Raw genomic sequence first — 15,689 nt, 5'->3', positions numbered from 1 at the left:
GGTTGGGAAGGGACCTCTGGAGCTCACCCAGTCCAAGCCCCCTGCTCCAGCAGGGCTCCCACAGCAGCTTGCCCAGGGGCACAATGCCCAGGGGGATTGGAAGCTCTGCAGAGAAGGAGACTCCACAACCTCTCTGGGCAGCCTGCTGCAGGCCTCCAGCAGCCTCACACCAAAGAAGTTTCTCCTCCTGTTCAGATGGAACCTCCTGGCTTCCACTTTGTGCCCATTGCCTCTTGTCCTGTCCCTGGGCACCACTGAGCAGAGTCTGGCCCCAGCCTCTTGCCCCACACAGCTCCTTTAGCTCCTCCTGAGCATTGCTCAGCTCCCCTCTGGGGCTGCTCTCCTCCAGGCTCTCAGCCCCAGGGCTCTCAGCCTTTGCTCCTCCCAGAGCTGCTCCAGGCCCCTCAGCAGCTTTGCAGCCCCTGCTGGACTCTCTCCCTGTCTCCCTTGAGCTGAATATATGAACAGCTTCACCCTTACAGCCTCTCCATGAAGGTGCCACATTTAAGCACAGAATCTTCCTAGCTTCACCTGAAAGCCCAACTTCTAATGCTCATTTAGCAAATCCTTTGAGTCTCTCAGTGGCCACTTCTCATGGCCTCCTGGACCATGTGCAGTTCCCTGTCCCTGCTCTGTGTGTGTTCTCTGGCCTCTCCCATCAACGGTGGTCCCCAGAGGTACCTCCCAGTCTGTCATGGACTGTTGGTGCTTAAAGCTGCCTCTGCCTGGGGACAGCCTGAAGTGGCAGAAGAGCAGCAGTTGTCCTCCTCCTGTTTCTCAGCCCTCTTTTCTCCCCACAGATCTGGGTCAATGAGGCCACCAAGCTGGTGTATTTCCAAGGCACCAAGGACACCCCCCTGGAGCACCACCTCTACGTGGTGAGCTACGAGGCTCCTGGCGAAATCGTGCGCCTCACCACCCCAGGCTTCTCCCACAGCTGCTCCATGAGCCAGGTTGGTTGGTTCTTGGCCACAGGATGCCCTCCTCTGCCCAGCTGACAGAGATCCAGGCTGGGAGTGGCAATGAATCGTGGCCAGGGATGAGTCCTGAGGGCTTCTTTTGTCTCGGTCGTTTGGGGCCCCTAGCACAGGAAGGATCTGGAGGGGCTGGAAGGTGTCCAGAGAAGGGCCACGAGGAGGAGCAGAGGGCTGGAGCTGCTCTGCTGTGGGGACAGACTGAGGGGGTTGGGGTTGTGCAGGCTGGAGAGGAGAAGGCTCCCAGGAGACCTAATTGTGGCCTTCCAGTAGCTGAAGGGGGCTACAAGAAAGCTGGGGAGGGACTTTTGAGGGTGTCAGGGAGAGATAGGACTGAGGGGATGGAGCAAAACTAGAAGTGGGGAGATTCAGATTGGATGTTGGGAAGAAGTTGTTCCCCATGAGGGTGGTGAGAGCCTGGCACAGGTTGCCCAGGGAGGTGGTGGAAGCCTCATGCCTGGAGGTGTTTGCAGCCAGGCTGGAGGTGGCTGAGAGCAACCTGCTGTGGTGTGAGATGTCCCTGCCCATGGCAGCGGGGTTGGAAGTGGCTGAGCCTTGAGGTCCCTTCCAACCCTGACAGTTCTGTGATTCTATGATGTGGGAGCTGAGAAGTGCACAGGGGAGATGAGATGTGGGATGAAGGGTCAGGCCTTGTCCTCCTGACTCTGCTCTCTTCCCCCCTGCAGAACTTTGACATGTTCATCAGCCACTACAGCAGTGTCAGCACTCCACCTTGTGTGCATGTCTACAAGCTCAGTGGCTCTGACGATGACCCTCTCCACAAGCAGCCCAAGTTCTGGGCCAGCATGATGGAGGCAGCCAGTAAGTCCTGCAGCACCTTGGCAACGCTTGCTTCCCTCTCTGGGTGCCTTCCCACTGTGCTGATGCAGAGGGAAGTGGCCTGAGTCGCTCCCTTCCAAGGGAGAAGGGTTGTGTTGTGTGGCAGGGGAGGGACCTCCAGCGGGAGGCTCATCCAGGAGATGGCATCTGGGCCTTCAGGGTGTCACTGTGCCATGTCTGGAGAGCAAGCACTGCTCCAGGGGGCAGGTTTACAGGGCTGTGGCTTGAGGTGTTTCTTGATTTCTCTGAAGAGGGAGGGGACCAGTATCTGGGGTGCAGTGGCTGCTTCCTTTAAAGCTTTAGATACAGCTCACAGCAGCACCTGAACCCTTCCTGCACACTTGCTGACCCCATCCCTGTCCTTAACCTTCCACATCTTGCTGTTGGGGCCCAGAGTGCCTCATCTAACACCCAGCTGACGATCCATAGATTGCTTTGGGTTGGAAGGGACCTTGAACCGACCCCTGCCATGGGCAGGGACACCTCCCACTAGCCCAGGTTGATCTCTTCACTCCATGCATTGTACATCGCCCTGTGCAGGCAGGCAGAGGCTGAGTGCTTTCAGGTTGGTGTGGTTGGCATGGGAGGAGCCCACACTAAGGTCAGGTTTGACCAGGAGGAGCTCATTGAGGTGGGGTAGGAAGCAGAGGCTGTGCTGCCAGGCCCTGCCTGCGCCTCCCTCCTGCCAGGCCCTGCCTGCGCCGCCCCCCTGCCAGGCCCTGCCTGCGCCGCCCCCCTGCCAGGCCCTGCCTGTGCCTCCCCCCTGCCAGGCCCTGCCTGTGCCTCCCCCCTGCCAGGCCCTGCCTGTGCCTCCCCCCTGCCAGGCCCTGCCTGTGCCTCCCCCCTGCCAGGCCCTGCCTGTGCCTCCCCCCTGCCAGGCCCTGCCTGCGCCTCCCCCCTGCCAGGCCCTGCCTGCGCCTCCCTCCTGCCAGGCCCTGCCTGCGCCTCCCTCCTGCCAGGCCCTGCCTGCACCTCCCTCCTGCCAGGCCCTGCCTGCACCTCCCCCCTGCCGGCTGTGCTGCCAGGCCCTGCCTGCACCTCCCCCCTGCCGGCTGCGCTGCCAGGCCCTGCCTGCGCCTCCCCCCTGCCGGCTGCGCTGCCAGGCCCTGCCTGTGCCTCCCCCCTGCCAGGCCCTGCCTGTGCCTCCCCCCTGCCAGGCCCTGCCTGTGCCTCCCCCCTGCCAGGCCCTGCCTGTGCCTCCCCCCTGCCAGGCCCTGCCTGCGCCTCCCCCCTGCCAGGCCCTGCCTGCGCCTCCCTCCTGCCGGCTGCCCTGCCAGGCCCTGCCTGCGCCTCCCTCCTGCCTGCACCTCCTCCTGCAGGCTGCACTCCAGGCTCTGTCTGCACCTCCTCCTGCAGGTTGCCCCCCGGATTATGTCCCACCTGAGATCTTTCACTTCCGCACTCAGTCAGACGTGGAGCTCTATGGCATGGTCTACAAACCTCATGATGTCCAGCCTGGGAAGAAGCATCCCACGGTGCTCTTTGTGTATGGAGGCCCTCAGGTAACAACCCAGATGAAATTGGCTGCTGCCAGGTGTGGGACTGCTGCCCAGGGCAGAGCTGTGGCTGGCTTGGTCACGCAGCAGGACTCACACTTTGGTTAGCAGCAAGCTCTGAACCTCTGCTCTGAACTCTGCTTCAAACCTCAGATGATTTTTGCAGCATTTAGTCTGATCTGCCTGGCTCTGATAGCTCCATTAGTGGCTGCTGTCCAGCTGAAGATGCTACACAGTGGGACAAGCAGCAGAAGGCACCAGAAGGCAGCTGCTCATCTCTGATACCTTTCTTCCCTCCTCCTGCAGGTGCAGCTGGTGAACAACTCCTTCAAGGGAATCAAGTACTTGAGGCTGAACACCTTGGCATCCTTGGGCTATGCTGTGGTGGTGATTGATGGAAGGGGATCCTGCCAGAGAGGCCTCAAATTCGAAGGGGCCCTGAAGAACCAGATGGTAACCTGCTCCTTTGGCTGACGAAGCTCTGGTGTTTAAGGCTCTGTGCTCTCTCCTCTCTTGAGCGCTGCTCTTTTTTCTGCCTCTACATTTAGAGAGCTGCTAACCTGAGCTTCCCTGTTGCCTTCTAGGGTCAGGTGGAGATAGAGGACCAGGTGGAAGGTTTACATTATGTAGCAGAAAAATACGGGTTCATCGACTTGAGTCGGGTAGCCATCCACGGCTGGTCCTACGGGGGGTTCCTCTCCCTCATGGGCCTCATCTGTAAGCCCAACGTCTTCAAGGTGAGTCTGGACCTGAAGCTGGACCTTAGGACACTTGGTTCTCTCAGCTTTTGGGTTTTTTTAGCTTGGCATCTGGGGTTGGCTGCTTTGGGGTTTTGTTTTTAGCTTGATGTTTGTGATGGTTGGGGGGGAAAGCTCTGGGTCCTGCCTGTAGCTGCTGGTGAGGCTCTGGGTTGGCCTTCCAGGTTGTACCTGGATGAGGGTGAATGAGGATGGAGTTGTTCCCCAGTGACTGTCAGGGAGGACTGAGCCTAATCCCTTTCTCAAGTCCTCAGCACAGTTTCTGGATAATTCCACATGTCCTTGAAAAGAGGAAGCCTTTAGTGCTGGTATGGAGTCATAGAATCATTCATGCTGGAAAAGACCTTTAAGGTCCTTGAGCCCAACCATTAACCCAGCACCACCAAGGCTGGTGCTGAACCATGGCCCTCAGCACCACATCTGCATGGCTTGTAAATCCCTCCCCAGGGATGGGGACTCCACCTGGGCAGCCTATTTCAGGGCTTAGACAACCTTCTTGGGGAAGAAACTCCTCATGTCCAACCTAAACCTCTCCTGGGGCAACCTGGGACTGTTTCCTCTTGTCCTCTCTCTTGTTACTAGAGAGAAGAGACCAACCCCATCTGTCTCCAGCCTCCTCTCAGGGAGCTGTAGAAAGCAATGACGTTTCCCCTCAGCCTTCTCTTCTCCAGGCTGAATTGTTAGGAGGAAATTCTTCCCCATGAGGGTGGTGAGCACAGGTTGCCCAGGGAGGTGCTGGAACCCTCATGCCTGGAGGCTTTTGCAGCCAGGCTGGATGTGGCTGTGAGCAACCTGCTGTAGTGTGAGGTGTCCCTGCCCATGGCAGAGGGGTTGGAACTGGCTGATCCTTGAGGTCCCTTCCAACCCTACCTGCCCCTTGAAGAGAGGAGGGAGCTGCTGAGGTGCAAGTGAGGGTGTGTGTGTTGGCAGATTGCTATAGCAGGAGCTCCAGTGACAGTGTGGATGGCCTACGACACCGGCTACACCGAGCGGTACATGGACGTCCCCGAGAACAACCAGCAGGGCTATGAGGCTGGCTCCGTGGCACTGCACGTGGAGAAGCTCCCCAACGAGTGAGTGCTGCAGCCTTGGCTGGGTCAGCAGCTCAGAGCCTCCTCCTGCCTCCTCTCTGGTGCCCCCAGATGCACCCCTGCTGAATCCCAGCGGGTTGGAACGGGATGGGTTGGAGTCCGGATGGGTTTGAACCGGTGGCACTGGTCTGCAGCATCACAGAATGCACTGGGTTGGAGGGGACCCTCCAAGGGCACCTTGGCCAACCCCCCTGCAGGCAGCAGGGTCACCTCCAGCCAGAGCAGGCTGCCCAGGGCCTGTAAGTCTGATCTTGAATGTCTCTGGGGCCAGGGCCTCAACCACATCCCTGGGCAGCCCGTTCCAGTGCTTTACCACTTTGTACCCCCAGCCCCTTGGCCAGGGAAGGGTTGAGGACCATGTCTGTGGCCACAGGGCTGTCTGTCCATCACTCACTTTGACTTGCTGCCTGGCAGCAGACCCACTGCAGAGCTGCTCAGGTGGTTTCTCATCCTTCTTTCTCACCTTTCTTTCCCTCCCCTTCTCCAGGCCAAACCGTTTGCTGATCCTCCATGGCTTTCTGGATGAAAATGTGCACTTTTTCCACACCAACTTCCTGGTATCACAGCTAATCCGGGCTGGAAAGCCTTACCAGCTGCAGGTAGGAGGAAGAGGAGTGAAGTGGGAAGGTCTTTTGCATTTGGAAAGAGGGGGTGGGGTGGGGTGTAAAGTTTTCTGCTGTATGTTGTGGGGGTGGGAGAAGGTGGAGGCAGGCAGGCAGGCAGCTGCTGGCACGTCTTGCTGGAGGTAGATGCCAGGAAATGCCTGGGATGAGGCCGGGAGGTGGCACTGTGGCTGTTCCACTGCTGGCAGCTGTGGCCTCTGTCTAAAAGCATTTTGCAAACAGGGCTCCTGCCCTCAGGCCTGGAACTTTCCTTCTGGCTGAGCTGCTGCTGTGTCTCTCTTGGCTGGTGGCAGCAGCAGTGGGGAGGGAGGGAGCTGCTCGTGGCATTCCCTGGCACCTCTTTGTCCCGATGCAGACTGGCTTGAGGGAAAAGGGCTGCCAGGGAGACCTTAGAGCTGCCTTCCAGTACTTGAGGGGGGCTACAGGAGAGCTGGGGAGGGCTGCTTGACAAGGGCTGGGAGTGACAGGATGAGGGACGGTGGCTCAGAGCTGGTAGAGGGGAGGTGGAGACTGGAGAGGAGGAGGAAGTTCCTGGTATGCCAGTACCTGAAAAGGACCTACAAGAAAGCTGGGAAGGGGCTTTTGTGAGGACAAGAGGGAATGGATTGGAGCTCCAGGAGGGGAGATTAGGAAGAAATTGCTTCCAGTGAGGGTGGGGAGGCACTGGCACAGGCTGCCCAGGGAGGCCATGGGTGTCCTCTCCCTGGAGGTGTTCAAGGCCAGGTTGGAACCTGGGCTGGTGGGAGGTGTCCCTGCCCATGGCAGGGGGTTGGAACTGGATGATCTTGAAGGTGCCTTCCAAGCCATGCCATGGTGCATCAGGGGGGTCGCCCGTGCTGAAGGAGCAGCTCTTGGCTCACGGCTCCACCTCTCCGCTTCCTGCCCAGATCTACCCCAACGAGCGACACAGTATTCGGTGCCCCGAGTCGGGGGAGCACTACGAGATCACGCTGCTGCACTTTCTACAGGAATACCTCTGAGAGCACAGAGCCTCTGCAAACTGGACACTGACAGCTCGCCCGGCCCTGCCCCGCCGCCCCTGCGCAGCCGCCCGCCCGGGCGCGCGCGCCCCCCGCCGGAGCCGGGGGGAGCCTGGGGGGCCCCTTCCCGTTTGGACAGTGCCACCTTCTTTCACTTCCCAAGCTGGAGGTCTGCCCCTGCTCGGCTGCTCGTCCCGTTTCCTCTCCTCCAGCCTGGCTGTTAATGCTTTTTTTGCTGCTACTCCCTCTTTATCCTGGGAATCAATGGACCGTGGTCTGTCTCCGAGGCTGAGGTTTGTGTCCATCTCTCTCTTCCCCTGTCCTTTTTTTCCCCTCCTCCCCCATCCCTTTCCACTGCACCTCTGCGGTTCCCAAACTCTCAACCTGCAAGAACTCAGTGCCTGTGCTGGAAATGGAAGAGCTGATTCAGCAGCTGCCTTAAGCCAGGAGCAGGAGGGAAGAGAAGAACTCTACCTACTGGTGAGCCCCGGGGAGGGAGCTGAGCAGCGCTGCTGTGTCCTGGCCCTGCTGTGACAAGGTGGAGCCCTGGGATGCCAGGAGAGCTCTACAGAAGCATGCAACACTAAAGTCTGTCTTTTTTGGGTTTTGCTCTTTTTTTTATTTGGGAGTTTTTATTTGAATCTTGCAGAGCAGATGGAGGGAAGTGGCTTGAAGGTCGCTCAGGGCCTCCTCTGCCACCTTTCTCTAATGGCAGCTCACCAGCAGCGTTGTGCCAACAAGGTAGCACAGCGGCCTGAAGCAGCTGGCTACAAGCAGAGGTCACCTCTCCAGAGATCACAGCAGCAGTTGGGGTTTTTGCAAGGCAAGGTGGATGATATTTATGCAAATCCTCCCTCCCTCCACCCTCTGTGCTGCCTCCCCTCCCCCCCCCCCCATCCCACCTTCTCCTTCCCCAGCTCCCTGAGCTTTCAGATGTGCACTGAAAATTGGCTGTGCTTCAGTTCTCTGCGGGTCAGTGACTGTTCCCCCCCTGCCCATCCACTCAGCAAATGCTCTCTGCTGGTTTTTATTTACCTGCTCAACAGGAGCTGCAGTTCTGGGGGAGGAGAGTTGGGGGTGGGGGTAAGGGGAGGGGATTGAGCAACCTGCACCTCAGGGGAGCAAATATACACAACCCCCACCCCCTCCTCCTCAAGCCAAGGGTTCTGCTGGGGGCAAGAAGAGAAGACAGCAGAAAGCAAGCCCCCAAGCCCCCAGCTTGCCCCAGCTGAACCCCGCTGACTCCCCCGGAGGATTTTAAGTGCGTATTATGAAAAGAAAATATTTTTATGGATTCTTATTCTTTTATAATTATGAGTGTAAGATGTAGCAACTCAATAAAATATTGGGGAAGAGAGAGAGGAGAGCCTCTGGCCGTCTGTGCCTCTTGGTGGGGCCGGCAGGGAGGAGGAAGCAGCGGCAGCAGCAGCTGGCTGCCCCTAGCCAAAGCCCTGTCTGTGCTGAAAGCAAAGAGCTCTGTTCGCTTTCTGGGCCGAGCGGCGGAGAGAATATTAAAGGCCCTGATGTTCCTCGGGGGGAAAGCGTGAGCCAGGCGATTGAAGATGCAGGGGGGAGCGTTGGGAAGCCTGGATCTGCGTTTCTTTGGCTCTGCCAGCCGGGAGCTGCGTGACCTTGAGCCGGGTGGAAGGCTTGGGGCTGCTGGGCGCCAGCCCTGGAGGTCGCTGCCTCGCACAGCGCCCCTGACTTGGAGCAGGGGATGGAGCTGCTCTGCCCCCGGCTCCCAGGGCAGGGGGAGCTGCTCTGCCCCAGCCCCCAGGGCAAGAGGGAGCTGCTCCTTGCAGGTGCTGGGCCTGCCCGTGCCTGTCCCCTCTGGAGCTCAAAGCTTACAAGCCCCAGCCTTGCTGTTTTCCTTTCTACATGAGAGTCAGGCATTAATGAAACCACTGCCAAATGCCCCCAGGGTGTGAGCTGGAGGCTTCTGTTCTAAATGCAAAGCATCTTAGAGCTTGGAGCGTTTTGCTGTCTGAACGTAAATGTGAATGTATTTGGTACCCCCTGCACAGAAACTCAGCAGGGTGGGAAGGGACCTCTGGAGCTCATCCAGTCCAAGCCCCCTGCTCCAGCAGGGCTCCCACAGCAGCTTGCCCAGCAGCACAATGCCCAGGGGGGGTTGGAAGCTCTGCAGAGAAGGAGACTCCACAGCCTCTCTGGGCAGCCTGCTCCAGGCCTCCAGCACCCCCACACCGAAGAAGTTTCTCTTCATCTTCAGGTGGAACCTCCTGGCTTCCAGTCTGTGCCTATTGCCCCTTGTCCTGTCCCTGGGTACCACTGAGAAGAGCCTGGCCCCAGCCTCTTGCCCCTCACAGCTCCTTTAGCTCCTGCTGAGCATTGCTCAGCTCCCCTCTGGGGCTGCTCTTCTCCAGGCTCTCGGCTTTTGCTCCTCACAGAGCTGCTCCAGGCCTCTCAGCATCGTTGTGGCCTCTGCTGGAGTCTCCCCAGCAGTTCCCTGTCTCTTGAACTGGAGAGCCCAGAAATGGACTCAGTAGTGCAGCTGTGACCTCCCTAGGGCAGAGCAGAGGGGAAGGAGAACCTCTCTCAACCTTCTTGCCCTGACTGTTGAAGCTGTTTCACCTTCCACCCACATCCCCCCCGTGAGCAGCCCCTGGCGCAGCCTTTGAGGTCAGAGGGAGCGGAAGGGGACAGCGATGGAGGAAATTGCACATCTCTGAAGCTGCCTTGAGGGAGACCTCTGCAGACAGGAGAGTTTCTCCCTGCCGCCCTCAGAGCCTGGTGGGTGCTGGTGGAGGGTAAGGAGCTTGGTTCTGCAGGGGGTTTTTGTTTCTTTTCAGTCTGAACTTGAATTGCTTTTTCCTGTCCTGAATGAGCCAAGTGTTCCTTAAAATGCCTGCAATGCGCTCTTGAAATGCTCTTGTCTGGGAGAGTTTACAAAGCTGTCAGCTCCTTTGATCCTCCACGCTTACATCTGAAGCTGAAGGATTATTTGATGCCATCAAAAAGAGGTTGTTCTGGGTTTTTTAGGGGGTTTTGGGGGGGGGGGGGGGATGGGAGGGTGGGACTTGAGAATCCTGAGCGTTTTTAACTGGGAAATAACCAACCCCCAGCCCTGAGCTTCCCAGCCTCGGTCAAGGGGTGAAATAAGAAGGATGTGGATGGTGCCCACCACAGCTGTCCTGTGGGGGAAAGTGGGGGAGCACCAAGCAGGGTGCAGCTGGGTCCGGGGTGGCTCTTGGAGAGAGGGTTTGCAGCTGCAGAGTGGAGCTGAGTTCATTTCCTGAGCGAGGTGAGGGCTGGGGGAAGTGGCTGGGGCTGCAGTGGGTGAAACTGGGCACAGAAGGCTCTTCCTCAAGAAGCTGGGCTGAGCCTGGGAGCAGCCTGGGAGGCATTTCTCCTGTGAACACCCAACATGTGGGGCTTTATTTTTAGGCAGAGGATGTGGAGGGAGAACAGATGTTCCTGGGGACTTATTTTTACAGCACCAACACTTCTCAAGCCGCAGCATTAGCTCCTGAAAGCCACCACTTCACCCTGAAAGATGCTCAGATGGAAAACTTCCTGGTGCTGCAGTACCTGAAAGGGGGCTGCAAGGAAGCTGGGAAGGGACTTTTGACAAGGGCTTGTAATGGTAGGATGAAAGGGGATGGACTGAAGCTTGAGGAGGGCAGATTGAGGCTGGAGAGTAGGAAAAAAATTCCTTCCAGTGAGGGTGGGGAGAGCCTGGAGCAGGTTGCCCAGGGAGGCTGTGGATGCCTCCTCCCTGGAGGCTGGAACCTGGCCCAGAGGAAAGTGTCTGTGCCCATGGCAGGGGGGTTGGAACTGGATGATCCTGGAGGTCCCTTCCAACCCAGCCCATTCCATGGATCCTATGGATCTCCACTCCCAAGGCGTGTGGAATCAAGGTGTGACTCCAGCCCTCGCTCTTGGGAGGCCACATCAGTGGAAACTCCGTGCTGAGGGTGGCCAGAGGCATTTGATCTGCCAGGGCCCTGCTGTGTGCTGCGTGGCTGAGCAGAGCAGCACCCCAGGAATAACTGAAGTTGCTCAGGAATACCAAAGGCCAGCACGGGAGGTGTGGGGCGTGCGGCAGTGGTGATGTGAGGAAGACAAATGGCTGCGGTGGAGGGGGGGCTGGGGCTGGCAGGAGCGGGGCTGGGGCTGGCAGAGCGCTGCCTGCCTGTGCTGGCCCAAAGAAAGGCTGTAAAGTGATACTGGAAAATCCTCAGGGAGGGATTTTGGGGAAGCACGTCCCAGGGCTTCCTGCCCTCCTGCTGGGACAGATGCAAGGCTTCAGTCATCGGCGTGGGGCAGCAGCTCCTCTGCACTCCCACCTCTGCAGGCAAACCTCTTGGCTCTGGTTCCAGCTCAAGCCCTTTGCTTGAAGGCTGGGGCAGCTTTCTCTTTCTTTGGGGGCAGCTTTCTCTTTCTTTGGGGGCAGCTTTCTCTTTCTTTGGGGGCAGCTTTCTCTCTCTTTGGGGGCAGCTTTCTCTCTCTTTGGGGGCAGCTTTCTGCTGGCTTCCAAGTGAAAGCAGCTTTGTCCCAGCCCAGCAGCTGCAGTTCTTGCTCCGCTGGGCTCTTCAGAAGCAGCATGGCCAGAGATGGAGGGAGGGGATTCTGCCTCTCTGCTCTGCTGAGACCTCACCTGCAGTGCTGCATCCAGCTCCAGGGCCCTCAACACAAGGAGGACCTGGACCTGATGGAATGGCTCCAGAGGAGGCCCCCAAGATGATCAGAGGGTTGGAGCACCTCTGCTCTGGGCACAGGCTGGGAGAGCTGGGGCTGTTCAGTCTCCGGGGAGACCTTAGGGCTGCATTTCAATACCTGAAGGGGATCCACTGTGCTGGGATTTGGGGGTTCTGTGAGCACAGTGAGGCAGGGAGGGGGCAGAGCCAGCTGCTCTCACTGCCCTTTTGTCTGTGTTTGCCTCCTCCTGCCATCCAGGCTCTGCTCCCTGCTGAAGCTGCTCCTTCCTCTCCTAAAAAGGACACTTAAATGCCACCCAAAGGACGGCTAAGACCTCCTAAAGCTCCTGTCAAAACAGCAGTGTGTGGCCAGGCAAGAGCTGATCCAGCTGAAGGGCCCAACCTGTCTCTCTTTCTTCTGGCCTGGCTGCTCTGTTTGCATTTCTCTGCCTCCCCCCTCGCCTCTAATCCAGGGCTAGGAAGGACTCATCCTGCTGCCAGCCCATGGCCCCAGCTGCTAGCTGTGGGGCTCAGCACAGGGACCTCTCTGACCCCACTCTTGCCATTTCCCCAGCTGGGTGCCATGGCCATGCCACTGTGGCTGCTGCTGGCCCTGCTGGGCTGTGCCACAGCACCAGATCCTGCCCTGGAGGAGGTGTGGGAAGGGTGGAAGAGCCTCCACGCCAAGGAGTACCCAGCGGTAGGTCCTGCTCCCCTCAGGCTGGGGCTGGCTCTGAGGGACTTGCACCCAGAGTCACCCAGGTGCTCCCAGCCCCATCCTGTGTCCCCATGCTCCTGAGGCACATTTCTGCTCCGCGGCAGGAGGCTGAGGCCGCTCGCAGGGAGGTCTGGGAGAAGAACCTGCGGCGCATCCAGCAGCACAACCGGGAGGAGGCGAGGGGGCAGCACAGCTTCCGCCTGGCCATGAACCACCACGGGGACCTGGTACCTGCCCCCCTGCCCACCCCCTTCCCTGGGGACTGCCCACCCCCCACTGCACCCAGGGCTTGGGCTGGGGAGCCTCTGATGCACCCAGGGCTTGGGCTGGGGACTGGGGACCTCTTGATGTGCCCAGAGCTTGATCCAGGGACCAGTTATCCCCTGGAAGCTGCAGGTGTCCGTGGACTGAGCTCCAGGGCTGCTGGGCTCACTCCTGGCATCACAGCAGTTTTCCCTTGGTGGCCTGCAGACAGATGAGGAGTTCAATCAGCTCTTGAATGGCTTCAGCCCAGCAGGGTGGGATGAGCCAGCACTGATCTTCAAACCATCAGCAGCCCTGAAGACCCCAGCAGAGGTGGACTGGAGGACAAAAGGCTATGTGACACCTGTAAAGAACCAGGTGGGCAAGAGCTGGGTGCTGGGTGTCTGGGCACAGAATCATTGAATCAGAGAGTTGTCAGGGTTGGAAGGGACCTCAAGGCTCAGCCAGTTACAACCCCCCCTGCAGAGACAACTCATGCTAGATCAGGTTGCTCAGAGCCACATCCAGCCTGGCCTTAAACACCTCCAGGGATGAGGCTTCCACCACCTCCCTGGGCACCCTGTGCCAGTCTCTCACCACCCTCCTGGGGAAGAACTTCTTCCTAACAGCCAATCTGAATCTCCCCACTTGTAGTTTTGTTCCATTTCTCCTAGTCCTAGGCAGAACCAGGCAGCAGCATCCTCCCAGTCACCAAAGCCATCTCTGGGCAGCCCAGAGAAGCACCCCCCACAGCCTGGGCTGCTGCAGTTTTGCAGCTGAGGAGCTGGAGAGCAGCAGCAGGGGGGCAGAGCATCCCTCTCCGGCAGGCTGTGGGGCCAGGCTGTGACCTCTCTGCCGTCCCCCAGGGACACTGTGGGTCCTGCTGGGCGTTCAGTGCCACGGGGGCCTTGGAGGGGCTGGTGTTCAAGCAGACAGGGAAGCTGGTGGTGCTGAGCGAGCAGAACCTCATCGACTGCTCCTGGAAGCTGGGCAACCACGGCTGCAGCGGGGGCTACATGACCTGCGCCTTCCAGTACGTGCGGGACAACGGAGGCCTCAACTCGGAGCACCTCTACCCTTACACAGCCGCGGTGAGGGCGGCCTGCTGGCCCCTGGGAGCTGCCACACCACCACAGGGTGTTAACAGGGGCTGGGAGGGACCTCCAGAGATCAGCCAGTCCGACCCCCCCCCCAGCCAGAGCAGGTCCCACAGGAGCACATCCAGGCAGGTTCTGGGGATCTCAAGAGGAGACTCCAGACCCCTCCCTGGCAGCCTGCTCCTGGGCTCTGCCACCCTCACAGGGGAAAAAGCTTTTCCTCATCTTTCCATGGAACTTCCTGCGCCTCAACTTCCACCCAGTGCCCCTTGTGCTGTCAGAGCACTGCTGGCAGGTCCCAGCCCTGGCACAGATGATTCCACCAAGGTTGGAAAAGGCCTCTAAGATCATCCAGTCCAAGCAGCAGCCCAACCCCACCATGGCCACTAAACCATGGCCCCAAGTGCCCATGGGCCACACATCCCTTGAACACCCCCAGGGATGGGGGTTCCACCACCTCCCTGGGCAGCCTGTTCCAGTCCCTGACCACTCCTGCAGCAAAGAAATGGTTCCTAATATTCAACCTCACTCTCTCCCTCCTCTTCAGGACACCTCTAGGTGCCAATACAACCCCCAGGACAGGGCAGCCAACTGCTCTGCCACCTGGCTGGTGGCTCAGGGCAGTGAGGCAGCGCTGGAGCAGGCAGTGGCGACCATGGGCCCTGTGTCTGTGGCGGTGGATGCCAGCAGCTTCCACTTCCACTTCTACAAGTCAGGTAGAGTCTTGCTCTTGGTGGCATGGATGGGTAAACTGAGGCAGGGCTGCCCTGCTGCAGGGGTGGGTTGGTTGTTGAGCCCTGGGGGATCCTCAGGGGAATGGGATCCACCACTCTGCTTTCACCTGGGGAAGAATCCACCAGGGCCAGCTCACCCCAGCTCTGCTCTCCCCAGGCATCTTCAGCAGCAAGCTTTGCAGCCAGAGGGTGAACCACGGGATGCTGGCTGTGGGCTACGGCACGAGCCAGGAGGGTGGCCACAACGTCAGCTACTGGATCCTGAAGAACAGGTAGGGGCTGAGGGTGTCCCCACAACCTGCAAGCAGGGCTGGCTCCCGATGTGAGGGCACAGGGATGTGAGGGCACAGGGATGTGAGGGCACAGGGATGTGAGGGCACAGGGATGTGAGGGCACAGGGATGTGATCCTGCTCCCTCTCTCCCCGCAGCTGGTCGGAGCGCTGGGGTGAGCAGGGCTACATCCGCCTGCTCAAGGGTGCTGACAACCAGTGTGGGGTGGCCACCCAGGCCAGCTTCCCTGTGCTGTGAGCCAGGACATCCCTCCCTGCCCTGGCTGCTTCCTTCTGGAAAGAGGCTTTTGTTTGTGTGCTGCGAGAAGCAATGACAAGTGGCACTGCCGACGGCTCTGCACCTGCAAACGGTGGCCGGGCAGGGCTTGGGGGCTGGAGCACAGCTCCCTCCCCACGACGCTCTACAACCTTCCTCCCAGCTTGGCCATCTCCCCTCTCCCCTCCCCGCCGTGGGCCCTTTTCCTTCCCAGTGAATCCCAAAGGCCACCAGCCAGGGCTGGAGCTTCTGGCTGTGGCTGCAGCTCTGCCCAGCCCTGTGGTCCCGAGCCAGCACCACTGCCCCAGAGTGCCCTGAACAGAACTTTACCCCATTAAAGCTGCCCGACAGGCACCAAGTGAACCTTCCCCACCCTGCTCTTTATTCTTGTCCCTCTCCAGAAGAGAAATGCTGGGATTTAGTGCCAGGCACACACAGCTCACAGGGTGAGAAGGGCTGCAGGGCTGTGGGGGCTGCCTGGGCTCCCCACAGCAGTCCCTAACCCCAGTGGGAGCAACCCCACGGGCACTGGCCTGGGGGTGAGCTCTCGGTGTCCCCTTGATCCAGATCCCAGCGGCTCCTTGCCCCACTGTGCTCATCACCTTTGTCCCAGCAATCCTCTTCCCACGGCCCCCTGTCCCTGTGGGCTTTGTCCCAGCTCTGCCTTGTCTCCATCCTCCCCTGCCCCACGGTCCCACAGCCTTTGTCCCAGCGATCCTCTGTCCATACACGTCCCTGTCCGTATGGTCTTTGCCCAAATGCTCCCGTGTCCCCCCCCCACCCCGCCGCGCTCCCGTGTCCCCCCTCGCCGCGCTCCCGTGTCCCCCCCACGCCTCTTGTCCCAGCCATCTCCTATCTCCGCGGTCCCCCCTCCCCACGCCCCCACAGCCTATGCTCCCGTGTCCCCGTGGTGGCTGCACAGGTGATGCC

The 15,689-nt window shown here is 59.5% G+C and overlaps 2 protein-coding genes across 2 annotated transcripts in view; both read left to right on the top strand.

Annotated features, from left to right (window-relative positions):
* DPP9 (dipeptidyl peptidase 9) overlaps positions 1-6,833 on the top strand; it is a 28,483-nt gene extending 21,650 nt beyond the window's left edge. The window contains exons 14-21 of the mRNA XM_054175413.1: positions 801-953; positions 1,661-1,796; positions 3,171-3,316; positions 3,617-3,763; positions 3,895-4,047; positions 4,999-5,141; positions 5,647-5,758; positions 6,670-6,833. Coding sequence (XP_054031388.1) covers positions 801-953; positions 1,661-1,796; positions 3,171-3,316; positions 3,617-3,763; positions 3,895-4,047; positions 4,999-5,141; positions 5,647-5,758; positions 6,670-6,762 — 1,083 coding nt within the window. The 3' untranslated portion in view covers positions 6,763-6,833. The remainder of the gene's footprint in view (positions 1-800; positions 954-1,660; positions 1,797-3,170; positions 3,317-3,616; positions 3,764-3,894; positions 4,048-4,998; positions 5,142-5,646; positions 5,759-6,669) is intronic.
* A 2,847-nt stretch (positions 6,834-9,680) lies between these two features.
* Positions 9,681-14,836, top strand: LOC104300452 (procathepsin L). The gene is made up of 8 exons (XM_009900744.2): positions 9,681-9,743; positions 11,995-12,120; positions 12,243-12,365; positions 12,610-12,759; positions 13,248-13,472; positions 14,026-14,194; positions 14,370-14,484; positions 14,642-14,836. The coding sequence occupies exons 2-8, from the start codon at positions 12,004-12,006 to the stop codon at positions 14,739-14,741; spliced, it is 999 nt and encodes a 332-aa protein (XP_009899046.2). The 5' UTR covers positions 9,681-9,743; positions 11,995-12,003; the 3' UTR covers positions 14,742-14,836.
* Positions 14,837-15,689: the final 853 nt, after the last annotated feature.

Source organism: Dryobates pubescens, chromosome 31 (assembly GCF_014839835.1).
Source record: "Dryobates pubescens isolate bDryPub1 chromosome 31, bDryPub1.pri, whole genome shotgun sequence".
Taxonomy (NCBI): Eukaryota; Metazoa; Chordata; class Aves; order Piciformes; family Picidae; genus Dryobates; species Dryobates pubescens.
Note: the sequence above shows the minus strand (reverse complement) of the source record. Positions and strands in the feature narration are given on the sequence as shown.